Genomic DNA, 20,527 nt, shown 5'->3' with positions numbered 1-20,527 from the left:
ATGGTAACACTGGAAAAAACAAACTCAAATCTTCAAGTAAATATGCGCATAACACATTTGAACAACAGCAAAGTCTTTCTCTCTATTAGTTTTATAAACAAATTAACAACTTAGAGAGCACATAAATGCAAGTCATATATACAGATGTAACAAAGCATATATTAATATTATTATCTATGTGATGCACCCTGATGATGAATGAATATTCACTATGTTACAACCATTTACAACTGAGCCTTGATGCCAGCAAAATCTCTAACTGTGAACCCCACCTTATCAAATCTTCCTCTTTCATTGTTCTCTCTAAATTTCAAATAGTCAAAGCACACAAATGGCTTGTACTTCCTCTTGTTTCCTTCTCCAACAACCTCATCTGGTGCCAAAATCACCTTGTCATCCTCAAAGCACCAGAAGAATGCTAAAGAAAATCTGTTAACATGATGCTTCAAAACAACTCTATGTTCTGAGGACCTTAATTTGTCATTGCTCCAAGCTTGTAACATATCTCCTATGTTCACCACTAGGGTACCCTCAGAGGGTAAGATATCTATCCATTCTCCCTCATTTGATCTCACTTGAAGCCCTCCTATTTCATCTTGATATAGGATGGTAATACAACTCATATCAGTGTGCATTCCAAGCCCTTCAACTTGATCTACCATACTTTCTGGGCCAGAATAATTGTTTATCCTCAAGTAACCATGGCACTTTTTGAACTCAGAATCATAAAACTTCTTCTCAATGCCATCCCCTAGGCCCATCAACACCATCTTTAGAATTTTCTTAGACAAATCTTCCATCTTACAGCCATATTCTTCCAGCATCACACTATTCAAAAAATATAAATGCAAGCAAACTTATGCTTGATTAAATAAAATAAGACGGAAAAAGACACCAAATAGTCAAAAGTATAATAGGCTTAGATATTACACACATGTGAGAGCGAAATTAATCATAACTATATAATTATACATAAATTATCACGATTTAAATTATATATAGTTGAGATTCACATTTCTTATATGTTCTAGTCTCTCAACCAGCTGATATGCTTCATCTGCGTGTTAGTGTGTGTGTGTGTATATATATATATATATATATATATATATATATATATATATATATATATATATATATATAATTTTACCTGAATTTGGAATCCTGTTTGTCAAAGAGGATTTCAGCAGAACTATTAGCAGAAGCATAAAAGTTGGGTCCATTAACTCGGAGGCTTTCAAAGAATGGAGAGGCAATGAAATGAGGGGTGTAAGATTTTAAAGAAGAAAAGGGACCAATTCTAAGCTTAGTTTCATAAGGGAGACTGAAGAGGTGTTTGGATAGTGAGTGGAGCTGGCTGCAAAGATCTTTGGCGATTCCATGGTTGATTATGTGGAAAAATCCCCAATCTTTGCTGGCCTTTGAGAGGAAAGATAGAGAAGATGGCTGCAATGGTTGAGAAATGTCTAAAATGGGAATGTCAGCATGAGATTTGAAGTTTGCCATTTTGTCTAGATGTGAAGAAATTAAAGATGTAGTATATTTTGCCACCTAAATTTTGGTTCTCTAAATATATAGAAGGGTTGGTCAGAAACTTAGCTGAAGAAGGGAATCTTAGTACATAAAGTTGAAAGGACAGGTCTATCATTTCTGTCAATTAATGAGGAAAGTCGCATACAAAATAAAGAGAAATTGTATTTACAAAATTTCGTTGTATAACAAAGTATACAGTAAAGAGAGAGATAAGTGTGTAATAAGATAGACAATAGACTTGGATTATTTTTTTAAATATGATATTTAGAAATTATATATGCCAAAATATGGTATTTTTTGAAAAATTATAAAAATGTAGTATTTAAAAATTGCGAATGACAATTTTTGGTTAAAGTACAAAATTTAAAGATAAAAAATTGAAAAAGTGATAAAGATTTAAAAATTACCAATGATAATTTTTTTTAAAATATTAAAATAATAAAAAATTAAAAATTGTTAATGGTAACTTTTTAAAAATAATAAAATATTAAAAATTACAAAAAGTAATTAAAAGTGGTTAAAAATCGTCATTGGTGAATTTAGAAAAAAAAATCATATTTATGTAATTTTGCTAAAAATCTCATATTTTGATAATTTAAAAAAATATATCATATAAAAAAAGAAAAAAGAGCCGATAGACTAGAAAAAGAAAAAAGATATTATACAAATAACAAGTCAGTGACAGGAAAGATGATCTAATATACGAGACTCGTAGATGTAGGGTAGGCAATTGTCGATAGTCTTACTCCTAGATGTTAAAATGTGATATAATAAATAATAATAAACATCGACACTGATTAAATGTTTATAAATCAAAATTATTAAGTTTATGATCTATAGATTTATAAAAGGCTTAACCTTATATCATTGCACCAAAGATATAATACAAAATAGATTATAACAAAACAAGATAAATTGTCGCTGCCTTTGCATAGTGTTAATAGGGTATAATTAAAGCTGAAGAACTGTGGAAATTATCATTGGTCAAAAGTATAATTAAATGAATGATTGTGGGCAATGATGAGTCTACGACCATGTACAACAATCAAGTGCTATGCCATATTGAAAAGGCTATTGATAAATGGCGGCATCAACAATGGTTAAAAATTCTCTCACTTAAAAGTGCAGACAAATTTCTCACCCTCTATTGACTATGGTTTTCTGAAGAATGTCTTTCGATCTAAAAGTGAGGGAGAAAATGATGCACACTTATAGTCAGCAAGGATAGGCTGGTAAGCATGGAAATCCCATTTTTCAATGAGCATAATTTTGACATGACCAAATAGCTAGCTAGGTTAATTAGTTTATTTCTAGCTAGAGTTGAAGACCTAATTCCAGTGAAACAACCATGCATGATGATTCAACAAGCAACCCTACCTTTGTCAGCTTCTGATAATGATTGCATATATGGTATTGTTTGCAAAAAGTGGATATGTACACTACTATAGTTATATATGCAAAGTGCACATCAGAAAATATATTGAAGTAGAATTGTACATGCATGTGTTTAATTTACTAAATTTATTACTAACCCTTTTCTCATGTCTTTACTTAGGCTTGAGGTTGTTGATTACAAACCATGAGACGAGAAAAATATTACTTGCACATCTTTTTTTTAGGAAATAAGAGGTAGAAAGAAGAAAATGATAAAAAGAAAGAAAGAAACAAATGAGAGAAAAAAGTGATAAATAATGCGATATATATGACAAGAAGAGACGGGAAAAAATGAAGTAAAAAAAATACAAGTTTAAACGTATTTTTTATCTTTATATTTTTGCTAGATTTTGATTCTAGTATTTTAAAAATTTGTTTTAATTTTAGTCTCTAGTGATGACAATTAAAAGTACTAACTTTAGAAAAATTAAAACTTAAATTCAAAAGAATTTTTTTTAAAATACTAAAATTAAAATTTTATAAAAGTGTAGAGAGAAAATTTATATATACCAAAAAAGTATGTAAATGTCATTATTGATGACATAAAACATGTTCTAAATTTATATTGAGATGATAATGTGAAGGGAGGTGTATGACAATCATTTATTATTTTAGTTGTTAAAAAAAATAAAATAAAAATATAATTAAGAATATATTAATATTTTATTTTAATCTTTCTAATTATAAATATCACTTCAATCTTTACCTTTACAAAAAATTACTTATTTTAGTTATTTTTGTTTTATTCTTTATTGTATTTTATATTTTTAAAAATTAAAATAAATATATTATATAAAATGAATGATTAAAGTAAAATTTGTATAAAGTTAAAGATTAATGTGACTGACCCTAATTACAATTTAAAAGATTAAAATGTAAATTTATTTTTAAAAAATATACAACATATTAATTTTGATGTATAATTAATAAAATGTTAAGTAACTTCTTATTATTATAAAATTGTATACATACAATATGATAAAGTTATAATAAAATGTGAGTGGGATACATTATGATTGCATTGCATCAATTTCGTCCATAAAAGGTTGCTTACAAATTTTCTCTTACACCCAACGTGTTGTTTTTTTATTAGACCCGTTTGGCACTTAGTCAAATATTCCTCCATTTTTATTCATGGTTAAACTAAAATGCATTACAGCCAAACCCATTTAGTAATCTTTGGAAAGGGACAATAGTGCCACCAAATCATATTTACTATAAGTTGAGAAAGATAATAATTACACTCCATCAAAGGTTTAGAAGATTATAATAAGAAACATAAAATATCTGAATGGATTTTATTTTTTTTATTTCAAACTTTAGGAAATAGAATCAATATTTCCATAAAGTTATTTGTTATTGTCACCTTTTCACTTATTTCATGATTTGTTATCATCTGATATAAGTGATGTTCTTGATTTGTAGGTAAAAGTTTAATTAATATTTTTTTAGGATTTTTTACTTTATTATTGAATCTTTAATAAATTTATCTATTAAATTTATGATTGAATCCTAAATCCATGCAATGACCTGTGTATGATTCTCCATTGAATGTCATCTATGAATCTATGATACAAGGACTTACCTATAGGGTATAGTTATACTATTTTAAATCCTCAGGAACGTGGATTCTTTTTAGAAATAAAAACATGTTTTTTCTTAAATATTTGTAAAGTTAAAATTTTATAAAATTTCTTTCTCCGTTTTCTTTTCATAAAATATTTTTTGTTTTAATAATAAAAAAATATATTTTGAAAGTTATTATGATTTTTATAATAAAACAACCACTACTTTTAGGCGAACTTATTACAAGTATTATGATATTTAAGTTCAAACTTTTTTCTAAATGTAAATATATTCTATTTTTGTAAACTAATTTTTTAAATAAATTTTTTTGAAAAAAACATTTTCCCAAATGAAATTAATGTCAGTGGGAACTCTACTTTAGAATTGTTTTTTTTTCCCCAATTTTGTGATGATACCCACTATAACGATGATGGAATTATTTGAAGAATTTTATACAATTTAATCCTTGGATTTATCCTAAACATGGACATAAAGTGCCACCAAATCAGATTAACGAATCATTGTTCTTGACTTAATAGTTTCATTTAAAGAAATTGCAAAACATGTCTGGATTTCATTCGCACAAGGTTTTGATGAATATATGCTGAATCATTGGGCTTAAACTTTTGTTTCAAGTCCAATGAAAAGTGAATTTTTTCATTGAAATTCAATAAAGTTTGAAGCCCAAACTAGGGTAGCTTGATGCAAGTTAGATAGTTCTTTTGTTACCTTTAATACATAATGTTTTCATGTTGTAAGGTATTCAATGAGTAAACAATTGCTTTAGTTTCTAAATTTGTAGTCACTTTTCACTTTCCATCTTGAATTTCTAAAAAAATTACTCTGCTTTTGAACTTTATAAAATATAGTATGTTTTTTCCCCTTGATTTTTAATGTTGAGAAAGTATAGTGGAGGAATAATATATATATATATATATATATATATATATATATATATATATACATATATATAACATTTTAAAAGGTTTTAATTATTTGAAATTATCATAACTAATAAAATATTATTGTAATAATGACTCAAATATTTCATTACACATTATATTGGTTGAATAAATTTAAATATTAATTAAAACAATAAAAAAATGGAAAAAATAATGATTGGATAATTAATTAAAAATAATCTGCATAAAATTTATTGAAGATGTAGAAACTCTTAATGCGACCTTCTTATTTAATAACAAATAGGAAAAATGGTTTCATATATGTGTAACCAAACACCTCATTAAATTCCCACTAAAAGCATATTCAACTTTGATTTTGTAGGCACTAGTTACTTTTATTTTATAAAAGTTTTACTTAATCATTAATTTTATACAAATAATTTATTTTATTTCTCGTTATAATTTTTTTCAAGTATAAAAAAATTAAAATAAATAACATTTGAAATTTCTGTAATTAAAACAAAACTTATGCGATAAAATTAAAATGCATTTTAAAATAAAAAAAGTTATTCTCTGCCTTTAAAATTGAGTTTAAATAACTTATAATAACAAAATTTTATTAAAAAAAATAATTTATTTCAATTTTAATATAATAATATTTTATGATAAAAATTTATTACTTTTTAGTGTTTAAGCTTAATTCTAAAGATTGACATTAAACAAATCTTAAAAATAAATGAATGATAAATTCAAACATAGCTAGTCCACGTAGAGTTAAAATGTAATTTAGTTTTTATTTTTTTATCAATTCAAATTCTTTGAAAAAAAAATCATCAGATATAAAACTAAAATTATAAATGTGAAAAAGTAATAATTTTTATTTCTGAATATAAGTATTAAAGTGTCTTATTTATTGTTTTTAAGTATTAGTGCAAGTTTATTTTAATCTTTTTAAAATATTTATTAATTTTAAATATCTGAATTCTTTAAAAAAAAAAGAAACAATTAATTTTTAACATTTAAAGTAAAAGTTATATAAGGATATTGGCCTCTAAACGTTAAGTTTTGTATTGGTTTGGTCTTTGAAATGATTTTTTTTTTAATTTGGTCTTTTATTTTTTAAAAGTATTTCAAACTACTCTTAATTTTGTTCTCTCTTTCTAATAGAGTTAATATTTTTTTTAAAAATATTTAAAATAATTTTATAAGTTTAGAAACTAAAATAAAAAAATCTTAAATAAAATTAAAAATAAATAAACGAATATAGCCTAAATTAAACCTTGAGAAAAAATAGTATAAAGTGTGACGTAGTCTCTTTAGTAATTTTGTTTACAAAACTTAGTATTAATTATTTCATTTAAGTTAGAGATAATATTGTTTTCAAACTTTTATTTTGTACCATTTTTTAAATAAAAAATTGAAGACATGCATATTGACATTGTTTATGACAATATTGGATTTAAACCCGTTGAATGATAGGATTTATATTTTAAATTTATATTTAAAGTATTTTTGTATATCTATTTATATTTTTTAATTTATTTAAAAATAAAATACAAATTTGAGATTAGCCTAAACTTTTATTTTAAAATCTAAATAATAAGAAATAGGTTTTTTTTTGAAACCTAATCTAAGGTTATTAAAATGAATTTGTCTAACTAGATTAACTTAAACTTGTGTGATGAAGTGTAGGGCTTAGATTTTAAATTTTGAGTTTAAATTAAATTTAAACATTTAAGTGTGATTTGATAAGTCCATGCTTCATTTTTATAAATCCAAATCAAATCTGATTTTTTTAAATCGAACTTGTTATATTCTATCATATGCAATGAACAGTATTAGATAGTTATTTGTACCGATTATATTTAATATGACAAAATCGAAAATCTAATGTAGACTTAAATAGTTCATTTTTCAAACCCTATTTCTGAAGTCTAGGAGTAAACTTGATTAACTCGACTCAAACTTAAATTAAAGGGTTAAGTAATTAGATTTTAAAGATAAAAACATAATAAATAGTTATTTTCTAATTGGGTATTAAGTTATGCTTTTTTTTTCAACCGAATCAACCTAACCTAACTTGATTTTATATATATATATATATAAATTAAAATATTTTATATTGTATTTTAATATTTTAAAGTGTATTTTTAAATGTGATTTTTAATAAATATGTAAAAATCAAGAGTTTTTATATAATTATCCATAAATTTTTTAATTTAATTTAATAATTATTTAATTTATATATTATAAAACCTCTTTTGCATTTAAATTACTTTCTCTATGCATTTAAGACGATAAACTTTCCTGAGTCGGTGACATCCCAAAAAACTACCGTATTTTTTGTTGCACACTCTCAGTGATTCAATGCATAATTGAAGAACAATAAAAGGAGACTTTATTGTTCTATTAAAGGAGACTTATTGCTCTGATGTTTTTTTTTTCACAAATCATAAAATATTTTAATATACTAGTTTATTGTAATAACGACTAATTTTTTTTTCTTGTACTATGCTTATTGATAAAAAAAAATCATTTATTTATTTATAATAAAAATAAAATGTCATATTGGTAATCTTATTTAAAAAGTCTTAACTAATAAATTATGTAATATATAATTCTATAAACTTGTCATGAGATTGTCTTTATAATACGAAAATTCATTAAACATATTATATGTAGGGAAAATGTTTAAAGTGCAAAATGGCTTCCAGTCATGCATAAATTTTTTTTATCACATTAAGTATCAATTTTAATAAATAATGCTTATATAATTTTTTTAGAAGTGCATTTTATTAAAAATTTTAACTGTTAATTCACGTGATTTAATCATCTGATCAAGTATGATTTTTTTTAATCTAATGGTTATACTTATCGTTTATTGCTATAATAAATACAATATTTTGTTTAATTAATAGACAATACACATGTATAATGTTGGACTTTTTTTATTTTCTTTCAGGATAAATACTGGGATCACTTGGAAAGAACAAAACACAACCCAATTGTTTACTCTTTTTGGTTTAATTAAAAATTTTTCCTTTTTGTGTAATTAGGAAACCCAACTATGTTTTAAACAAAATTACCATTAATTTATTTCATCTTAGATAAACGAGTGAAAATTGAAGTCTGCATCTATCGCATGCCAGATCATATTTTGCTCCATTTGAGCAACCCCTTGGGTTATATTATCATTAGATCAAATTGAATACTCCCAAAAATGAAAAATAAAATGGAAAAATTAACAAAAACCAAATCACACAAAGATATGAACAACTTTTGTCAAAGTTTATTGAGTATCATTATTAAGATGGGGGAAAATGCTAGAACAACAGTGAGTTATCGACCCCTCCATGATGTTAATTATTAGCTATTCCATGGAAAACAAGTAAAAGTCCCCATCTGAGAATCATACCTACAAGGTGACTCTCGCTTGATATTCCAATAGCAAGTGGCACCACCACATACTTTATTATCCCTTTGTACAGTGAATATATCAAAATAGTGAAAGGTAGATTCCCATTGAAAGGAACAAAAGTAACGTGTTGTCTTGATAATATTAACATTAAAACTCCACCCAAAGGATTTGCCTGAAGGGAGAACCTGCACTCCAAGATCATCATCTCTAGATTTGCAGTGAAGGGTCAAGTTTGGAGTCCCTTCCAAGTAATTTGTAAGCACCACATGTGTTTTACCAAAAGCTGTGTTAGCTGATAGCAAAACCCAAAGTAAGAAAATACTTCTTGCAAATACAACCATTGTTCCCTCTCTTAATCTTCTTCCCAGTGTTGAATCTTTTATACTTTCTTAACATTTATATATTTATTAAAAGAGTTATCTTCCAACCTACACCTTCAATGCATTTTAACAAAATCATAATTATCAAATCTTAACGTACTCATTCCAACAAGTAGATACATGAATGTAATTAATAACTTAGGTGTTAATATGCATTAACTTAATTTTTTTTTAATTCAAGTACGTTAGCAGGACTCGTCATTAATGTATTTTAAGAAAATTATAATTATAACTTACTATAAAATTTATTTTAAAAAATGTTCGTGTATATTAATAAATGACAGACATCTGCATGTTAATAGTTTATAGATTTATAAGAAGTATGTTAATTGTTTATAACTATAATTTTTTAAAAATAAATTCAAAGTGTACCTTACTAACATAATTTGACTAAAAACAAGTGAGTATATACTAATATTTATAATTGTGAACATACACCTACTTATTCTTTAGAAATAATATATTAACGTTATAATTTTGATATTTTTTAAAATACATTTAAGCTGTAATTTGTTATAACTTTTTTATATTATCTATAAAAAATAATTATTAATATTTTTTGTTTTAAATGTATGAAAAATTAAAATTATTTTTTAGATGCATTAATTATTAAAAAAATTATACTTTTGTTTATTCATAAAAGTAAATACATTTATTTATTTAATATATAATATACTAATTTAATCATTTAATATTACAGACATTTTTGAAATAAAATATAAATTAGTAAAATATAAATATTTTTATTATTGTTTATGAATTAATTTTTGCTAATAAATAAGATCGAAGATTTTATAAGTGAATATATGTCCCATATATGTGTATGTATGTACATATATAACCAAAAGATTAGTTTAACGTGAAAAAAAAATTACAAAATCATCATTTTTATTTTATAATTTTACCTCTAAGCTATGCTGTTCTTTTTGTGTTTTTCGTGTGGACAAAATTCTATCTTTTAGTCATTCTCAATACATGGTTTTTAACTTTAAACATTTTAAATATATTCAAATATATAAAATAAAATATTTATAAATATTTTTATATCACTATTATTATAATATTTTATTACAAACATATTACTTTTACATTCGTAAAGATGTATTTAATTCGTTATTTTTTAATTGGTTTTCGATCTTATCTCATCTAACATATTTTTATTATTATTAGGGCATTGTTTGGGTACTCTCATAATTAAGATATTTTTTAAAATAGGTAATAAATTAATGGCAAGTGCAACATCTATGTTACGTGATTTTATTAATATTTATTTTGATAACTCCTTGCAAATAATGTAACTTTTTCAATATTTGCCTGTAGATGCTGTTGTCCACACTCGTAACCTTCAGCAATTACCATATGGTTGATGGAGATGCCCACAACGTTTGCCAAGAACAACTTAACGTAAAATGTAATTCTTTGTTAGTTATAAGGATAAAAAAAAAATTAAATATTTTTATATATTGTGTGCTGATTAAGATAAAAGTTTATCATGTATCGTTAGGTAGCATTAAATTAGAATTATGTTAATTAATCTAACACCTAATTTACAAAAGTTAATAATAAAAATTAATATTTGCTCGCTTAATTTATTAAAATTAAATTGTAATAATTTTTTGTTCAACCTCATTCTAAATATAATTTTAATGAGAATTAATATTTTTTTAAACTTATGTATAATTCTGTTATATTATTTAGTATTTCTTATAACGCATATATATTTTATTTTATAATAAATATGCATATAATATAATAATTAAAAAATTAATTTTATTTTTTAGTATAGTAAAATTAATTTTAAAATGTTATTTTTTAAAAATATTTTAATTTAACTCTATGATTATAAATAGTATATATTAAAATTTTAATAAAATAAAATAATTTTTAAAATATATTTATTTAAAATAATAATTTTATCATATAATGTCAAAATAATTTTTGAATTAAATGTCAACAACTAATATATATTAATATCAATAAATTTAAGAGATTGAACTCTTTAAAAAAAAATTAAGATAATTTTTATAAATATAAAAATAAATTCATAGAAATATATTAAAATTTTATATAAGGTAATAAAGAAAAATAAAGTAACAATTTAAATTTTTAAAATATATTATAATTTATGTATTACTTTTAACTTCATGATCCTTTTTTTTAATACTATTTAATAACTCATGTAATGCTGGTAGAATTTAATTTAGAACAAATATATATAATTTAATAAATAATTTTTTTTTCGTAAATAATTATATATAAATATATAATAAAAGTTTTTAAAATTATTTTAATTTGACTTTATAATCACAAATAATATATATTAAAATAATAAAATATAATAATTTTAAAAAAAACAATTTATGTTAAAATAATAGTTTTATAATGTCTATGTTATATTTGATATATTTTTTTCTTATAATATATATATTTTTTTTATAAAAGAAATAAATCGCTATTATTATACTTATAAAATTAATATTTATTTGAACACTTTTTATTGTTTTATTCATTTTTTCTCTCTTCTTTTAATTTAATATATTATTTAATTATTATAATAATTAACAATGCTTGAAATATTCCAATTATTTCCTTTTCCTTTTATTGTTTAATTAAAAAATCAAGACAAGGAAACCTAATTATATTTTAAGCGATTATTTTTTAAAAAAGAAAAATAAATAATAATAACTTCACACTCTTTATAAATATTGGTTAAAATTTATTAAAAAATAAAATAAAATAAATGTTTCTTTTATATTTTTTAATTTTTAATAAACTTTAATCAATAATAAAAAATATTAAAAAAGTGTGTTACATTAATGTGTTACTAACATTAATCTTAGTTTAAAAAGAAGATTTCAACTCTAACAATTGAAAAAAAGAAAAAATAAGAAATAAAAGCACAGAAAGATATAAAGAATGAATTTAAAAAGTTGATTCCTGAAAGTTTATTCAGATGGGGAAATTTGAAGGAAGACATAATAAGAGTGCTGTTAGTGAGTCGACCATGGAAAGCAATCATAACGCATCGTCTGAGGATTGTACCTACACGGTGACTCTCGCTCGATACTCCAATAGCAGTAAGTGCCACCGCATATCTCTGCATCCCTTTCAAATTCGAATATTTCGAACAAATAAGCGATCCCTTCCCATTCAAAGGCACAATAATACGTTGCTGGATTCGATCTGTCAATGTCGAATTTCCACCCAAAGGATTCCCCTGAACTCAGTGTTTGGCGTCCCAGATCGCTATCTTCAGATTGGCAGTGAAAGGTTAGGGAAGGACTCCCTTTCAAATAATTTGTCACCACCACATGCGTTGTGCCAAACGCGGTGTTAGCTGATAGCAACACCCATAGTACCAAAATACTTCTTCCTAACACACTCATTTCACCCTCTCCTCTGTTGTTCATCTCCTTTTCGGACTACTCCATATATGCACTTTCATTTTTATATTAATTTTTTTATTCACATAATAATTTATGGTTAGATACTAATCACTGTATTTAATTATTATCAATTAATTTAAATCTTTAAAATCACGTCTCATTTTTTAGAATACTTTCATTTATAATATAGAGATTGATTGTTTATTTTTTATTTTTATAAAAAAATTAAATAAACACTAGTATTTATTAATATAATGTTTTAAAAAAATAAATGATTAATACAAACTTTGAATATATATATATATATATATATATATATTAATAGATAATGTATTATATTATTATTTTATATATTTATAGTATATAAATATTTTACCTCATTAGTATAAACTTTAAAATTTATATTAATAATATGTTTGACATTAAATAAAAATTATATTGATAAAAACTATTTTAACACTTAGTAGTTTTTGTTATGAATATTTATATTTTTTATAGTAAATATATTTTATGAAAGCTTTAATGAGAGGATGCACTTTTCTTGACTTTTCCTTACTTCTTTTATTATCATTATTATTAGATTTAAATAAAACATACATCCAACTACGGCCATGAGTAACCCATGTAATAAAAGTTCAACTGCAAACTTACTATAACAATTTAACATTTATAATATTATTAACTACTACACTATTTAAAAAAATTTATATATAACTTTTTATTTGATTTTATTTAAGTTTAAAAAAAATTGATACTATATCCTCTTTGTGATTATTTTATTTATTTTTTATGAGTTTGTCATACAAAGTAATTCTCTGTCCTTTATAAAATATTATAAAATTTATATCAATAGTTAAACATTTATAAAAGGTTTAAAACTCGTGGAGGATGTATATATTAGACAATTCTGTTATTTAAATTAGTAAAAATTAATATTATATATATCGTTTATATATATAGACATTTTAAAAATACATTATAAATATAAAAGAGACACTTATCTTAAAGATATTTTAAATTAACGATACACAGTATTTTTATGTATTGCAGCTGGACCAAGTGGCTTGGTCCTTTATGTAAAATTTTATTAAATGTAATTCAAGAAATATTTTTTATATATTTCAAAAAAATTATATTAATTTTTAAATATGTATAAGAATAAGATATCAAATAATTTTAAATTGATATAAAATTTTGTAAATATAATGTATATAATTAGAACTTCTAAGGATATGTTTGATTTCTCTTGTAAAAAAAGTTTTCAAATTTTTTTTTTAAATATAGTATAAAATTTATGCTATATTTTAAAAATGGAAAACAAACATACCCTAATTTAATGGTTAATTTTTAAATTATATTACTGAAAAAATGTCATTAAACGGTGCATGAACACGTATTTTTACTCTCTCAGTCCACGTATAAAACACTTAATTGATATTTTAAGCATACTTAATTAGTATAACTTGGTCTCTAACATGCATATTCAGGAAAACACAAAACGAGAGAATCTAAATCTATTCATTGTTTCCTCACCAGAGTCTTTGTTGATTGTTATGACGAAACATTAATCTTGACCTTGTTTACGAAGACAAGAAAGCTCGAGTTGGGTATATGCAGGAATATATGATTGAATTATGAAGCCATGAAGCAGAATATATATTAAGATATAAATATAACATTATTGTTTGAAAATGAAATATTAATTCCAGGGAAAACAAGGAGGTGTAGGGGATGGGGCAGGTAGAACTCTACATGGTCCAGTTTGCTTGATATTCCAAAAGCAGCCATCGCCGCATACTTTGTCATCCCTTTTATATCTGTAGATATCAAAATTGTGAGAGGCACCAGACCATTGAAAGGAACAAAAGAACAGTGTTTCCCCAATGTAGCTAATTCCAAAACTAAATTCATAGAAACTACCAGGATACACAGTGTGTTGTCCTAGATCATCGTCTTTAGATTTGCAGTGAACGCTCAAGGGCTGGTTCCCACTCAAAGCATTTATGATCCTAACACGGGTTCTTGCAAGAACAACTGTGTTGGCTGATAGCAATGTAAGCACCCATAGAAGGAGAACGCTTTTGGTGAATGCAGACATTGTTCTTTTGGTTACTAGTTTTCTTTGGCAGTGAAGCTTTGTTACACACACCATATATAGAGTAGCTCAAGTAGTGGGTGGGGAGATTTTTTTATATTTTTTTTTATGCATATGAATCAAAGTGAAAAGTTAATTAATTTGACAAATCCAATTTCATAAAAGTTGAAATGAAAATAAATTAAGAAATATTTAAAAATTTATTTCTATATTTACATCACTTTATAAATTTTTATACAATGCGAGATTAATTAATTCAACTATTTAATTATCTTAAATTATATCCATAATTATATATATATATACATATATAATTTTACATAATTTAAATCTTTATATGTATATTATTTAAAATGTGACATTTATTTATATTTTAAAAGTATATTACATGTTAAAATAAATTACTTTGATTAATTGTCTATAACTATATAAAATTTTATAAAGTTAGCATGCATAATAACAACTTTTAAATTAATGATTAAACTCTTTAAAAATTAAGTTTAACACCTATTATCAATAGATTGTATATAAAGGTAAAAATCCATTTCGTGAGTCATGACATAAATACAATACCAAGACGGTACTCATAAGAAATTCCTTTGCAATAATTTATGATTCTAATAATAATTTTCCAATTTTAAAAATTTATTTTAAAAATTTTTATATATAGCCAAATTTATAGGATAAACTTCATATAAAAAATATTATTAAACAAATATTTAATTAAGTTGTGTTTTTAAATACACTCTCAATATACCTATGTATTTATTTAATATTCTATAAAAAAATTCATGTACTTTGTTTAATTTATTTTAGATAAATAATTAACTTATTTTTGAATATTTAAACTAAAACAATCATAAACTAAATATTAATTAAAAGATTAATTTTAAAGTTCACAATAGATCATAGATAGATTATTCCATAATTATCCAAGGAGAGAGAGAATTAAGGATCTCTAAATAAAATTAAAAGTAAATATTGATGCATATATGTAATAACGAAACTATATTTTGTAGTGAAGCGAATTTTTAATACATAACAAATAATTTTTATAAGTCGGTGAAAAAAATAAAGAAAAAAATTCCAATGTAAATAAGAATACTCACTCAATAATTTTTTCAAATAAATTATTTAAAGTTAAATAAATATTTTTAGTTGGTATAAATTTTTAATTTTTTTTTTAGTTTCTATAAAATTTTTCACCTAAAATAATTCCATTAATTTATTTCTTTAAATTTAATCCCTACCCTTAATTTTGACAATTAGGTGATGATCAAACTTTTTAGCCCTACTACCTACTGTGCTTTCGTGTTACGCTGATGATATGCGGCAATTATTATTTTTAATTTTAACAATTGTTGTAAAATGAATTATAAATGCAGAAATGTTTTATTATTAATTCTTTATGTGATGACTATATATTCAGTGACGTGTAAGGTGAATTAACGAATTTTATGACTCTTAAACAAGGTAGTAAGATGACATGTCTTAAAAAGTTATAATATTTATAATTTATGTTTAATAAATTTTAAAGATTAATAATTTTTAAATATTAAATATTTAAAATAAGTTTTTTAAAATTATTTTTTTAAAATAAATATTTTTTTAAAAATATAATTGTGTATAATTTTTTAATTCACATAAAACTCAATCATATTCTTTTAAGTTAGGTCAAATGTTTTTTTTTAGTAATTAATTTGATAAATTAGTTGATATAATTGAAATTTAAGCTATAGAAATTTAAAAATATATCTAAAACAAAAAATCAAATTAAAGTAAGTAATTTTCACTTTGTATATAGTGTCACATAAACTTTGTTTCCTTTTTTTTTTATTTTTTATACCTAACTAATATGCAAATATATTTTTTAAATCTAAAAACTTATTTACATTGTCATACTTTAAATTATGATATTTGTAAATAAAATAAATTTAATTTTTAAATATCATATATTCATCCTGATTTTCTTATAAATAAACAATTTAACTAAATTTTAATAAAAATAATAACTAAAAAATCGTGATTAAACGTTAAAAAATGCAAAAAAAAAATTGTCTATATAGTTTGTGGAGTCTAGAGTTTAAAACTTAATTTTTTTGCATAAGCTAATTTTATATCATAATAAATATATAAATCTCTTCAATATTTATTTAAGTAATTATTTTTAACTTAAGATAAGTTAATTTTTTTTAAGTCATAATAATTTGACTTAAATGAAAAGATTGATACTCAATCTTTTACTTTTCATTGTCATTATTGATAGTATATATTAATATTTTTACTACCACAATTAGCTTTCGATATAATAAATTATATTATTAGTGAAATTTTTTCAATTTATACTAACAATTTATTATTAAATAAAAAGTATATCAATAAGAACTGTTTTAATATTTTTAATCTAAAACACAGATATTTTATTTTTTTAATAATTTATTATTAATATCTAGAATTTTTTTTATAGTGAATATTTGATAAGCTTTAATGAGAGGATGCATTTTTCATGACTTTTCTTGCTGCTTTTCTTTCTCTTTTTTTTTATTCGATTTAAACCAATATATAAATGCCATTCACTTCACCGATTACTCTAACGCATGTAATAAAAGGTCAAGTGCAAACATAATACTTTAACCTCTTTTTTATTATGCATCCCTAATACTTTGTCGTTTATAAAAATATTATAAAATTTATATTGACAGCTAAACATTTATAAAAAGGTCATAATAATGGGTGTATACATAGTTTCGTTTTTTAAATTATTAAATAAAATAATAAATATAATAATAATATTATTTAATATATTATATTTTTTTAGCAAAAAATATATATTTATATTTTAATAATTAAACATGTGATTTAATTGCTAAAAAATTTATTCTAACTTAATTATGATCTCAAATTTAAGTTTTAATAAAAAGATGTAATTTAGACTTAAAAACATATACACATTTTAAAATACATCATAACATGACCGAGATATTTAAAGACATTTCAAATTAATAATAAAAATTAATTCAGATCGTTCTACTATATTAGTTTAGGTCCATTCATGATCAATATTTTTTGGATAATCTTGGCTGAGGACTAGAATGATTTTCAGTCCAATGGATCCAATTGATGGAACAAATTTTCGAAGCTATGGTGTTAATATGATTATATTCAGTTTACCACTAATTTACAAAAGGATGAAACTTTTAACAGTGAAGTGAATAATATGTTTTTATTAAAAATTATTTCTAAATTTTTAATTAAAATCTTAGTGAGATTTATTACAATTATTCATTGTTTATTATTTACTTATCAGTATTATTATTTTTATTTTCTATAAAAAAAGCTATAAACATTGATTTAGGCTTATTCATTGTATTCACTTCATTGAATTAAGTAGAATGAGATTCTTGACAAATTACACTTTTAACATTAAGAAATAAAAAAAATCCTGAAATTTTAATTTTTAAAAAGAAAACATATCTAGTTTTTATTTTCAATAAAGGTATTAACTTATTTGATAATATATTACATGTAATTTTATAATAATTTCAAATGATTTAATTTTATAAAAAAAATAAAACATTTCTCTATTATTCTTAATTTTTTAATATTTATCATTCATAACTTTCCTTATATTTTTATTTTAAAAATTTCTTATTGTTAATATTATATTTTATAAAAATTTAAAAATCTTCATCCAAACACGACTTAAAAATTTTTAAGATACAAATGCAATACAAGAATAAAATATACATTATTCTATGATCTAAAATTATCAATGGTCTAAATTTATGGCTGTTACCAACTTACCATCATCCATGGCCACTTCGAGACAAATTCAGATTTTAAGGAACAAAAAAACAGTGTTTCTCCAATATAGCTAATTCCAAAGCTAAATTCATAGAAATGACGAGGGTACACAGTTTGTTCTCCTAGATCATCATCTTTAGATTTGCAGTGAACAAATAAGATCAGATTATTTGTGATCCTCACATGGGTTTTTGCAAGAACAATAGTGTTGGCTGATAGCAATGTAAGGAGATCACCTTTGGTAAATACACACATTTTACTTTTGCTTAGTCTTTTTCATTGCTAGTTAAATTGCTAAAATCAATTTCATGAAATTTAAAAACCAAAAAATTTTATTTTTCTATTTACTTATAAGTATGTATGTTTTCTTTTTTAAAAATATTTTTTTAAATAAAAGATAATACACATTTGTATTATATTTTATTTTTAAAAAGAGAAACAAATATATTCTATGTATTTTTTTATCGAACCAAAAATTATGTCATTTATTTTGTTTAAAATTTTTATTTTTGTTATTGCTATTTTTTTCATATAGTTTATTTAAAATCTAACTTTCATTTCATTGTCATATAAGACAGTTGTTTATTTGTAATATGATAAAATTTATTTTTTAATTAAAGATTATGTTTTTCACAGTCTTAAGTGATAACTCTAAAAATATTCTTTATATGTGATTAAACTACTTTAGTTTATATTTTTAATTATTTTTTATTATAAGTGTTACTCTAATATTTATAATGTCACTTGTTTTGTTTAAATTTTTTATTTTTGTTATGGCTATTCTTTTCATATAGTTTATTTAAAATCTAACATCCATTATCTTATAAGATAGTTGTTTATCTGTAATATGATAATTTTTTTTTAACTTTATCAGTATTTTATAGTTAAAATATTTTTTAGTTTAAATACTTATTTTTTAATATTTATAATAAAATTATTTTAATATTCATATTAAAATTTTAGTTAAAGAAAATCCTTTAATATATAAATTTAACCAAAAAAAAATTCCAAGTTAACAATTTATACAAATAAATTATTTAAATATCTAAATTTTGGATAACAAATGCAACATAAAAAAAATATCTAAAAGAAAGAACTATTAATTTTCATTGTTTTACAAATGATATTAATAATAAAATTAATCATTATTTTTATAATATAATTGAGAGATCATAAGATAATGTTAAAACTTATATCATATTGAAAAAACAAATGATAATAATACGTGATGTACACGGTTAATGATATATTTCAAGGTTAATAGTAACATTATTAAAGTTAAAAATTTTAATCATTAAACAAGATGAAAAAAAATATAAAGACTACATTAAACATATAGATTATAATAAACTACTTAATAATCAATTTTAATATGATTACTTTGATATATTTTATTTTTAACCATAATTTCACTAAAAGAGTTTGTGATGTTAATTTTAATGGAAATATATACATTATTTTAAAAATATGTTTTTACAATGAATCATATATAATAAAATTAAAATTAATATAACTTAATTTCTTAACATATTTTTCTTATTTTAAACTATTGTTTTCATGTTTAAATAAATCTACTTATGATAAATTATTATAAACTTTTATACTATAAATAAAAATTTATTATTTAAAAATTTAAATATTAATAGAACTATTATCTTTTAGAATTTGTTACATATATATTTTAAGATTAAAATTAATTGAGAATGACGTGTAAATTATATTATCTTTAACTACAATAATTTTACTTTTTATCTGTATTTTTGTTAATACAATTCTAAATTTTGAAAATTAAAATTATTACTTAAATTTTTCTTATTATTTTGATTTGGAAAGCCTCCTAAATTTATAGTTATTGATATATATATATATATATATATATATATATATTAACTATTAACATTTAATTAAAAATATTTTTGACACTATAAGATAAAAAGTATTATATTAAAATAAATTATTTTAATTTATTTAATTTTATTTAATATTTATCATTTTGATATATATAAAATAAA

General features: G+C 22.0%; 2 protein-coding genes across 2 annotated transcripts; both read right to left on the bottom strand.

Annotated features, from left to right (window-relative positions):
• Positions 1 to 224: 224 nt before the first annotated feature.
• LOC113863848 (gibberellin 20-oxidase-like protein) lies at positions 225 to 1,503 on the bottom strand. The gene is made up of 2 exons (XM_027497602.1): positions 1,148 to 1,503; positions 225 to 828 (listed from the first exon to the last, which is right to left on the bottom strand). The coding sequence occupies exons 1-2, from the start codon at positions 1,501 to 1,503 to the stop codon at positions 225 to 227; spliced, it is 960 nt and encodes a 319-aa protein (XP_027353403.1).
• A 12,812-nt stretch (positions 1,504 to 14,315) lies between these two features.
• On the bottom strand, positions 14,316 to 14,714 carry LOC113862484 (S-protein homolog 2-like). The gene has a single exon (XM_027495569.1). It carries the CDS (start codon positions 14,712 to 14,714, stop codon positions 14,316 to 14,318), a length of 399 nt encoding a protein of 132 aa, XP_027351370.1.
• Positions 14,715 to 20,527: the final 5,813 nt, after the last annotated feature.

This window comes from Abrus precatorius, unplaced genomic scaffold, assembly GCF_003935025.1.
Source record: "Abrus precatorius isolate BTA unplaced genomic scaffold, Abrus_2018 Scaffold3, whole genome shotgun sequence".
Lineage (NCBI taxonomy): Eukaryota > Viridiplantae > Streptophyta > Magnoliopsida > Fabales > Fabaceae > Abrus > Abrus precatorius.
Note: the sequence above shows the minus strand (reverse complement) of the source record. Positions and strands in the feature narration are given on the sequence as shown.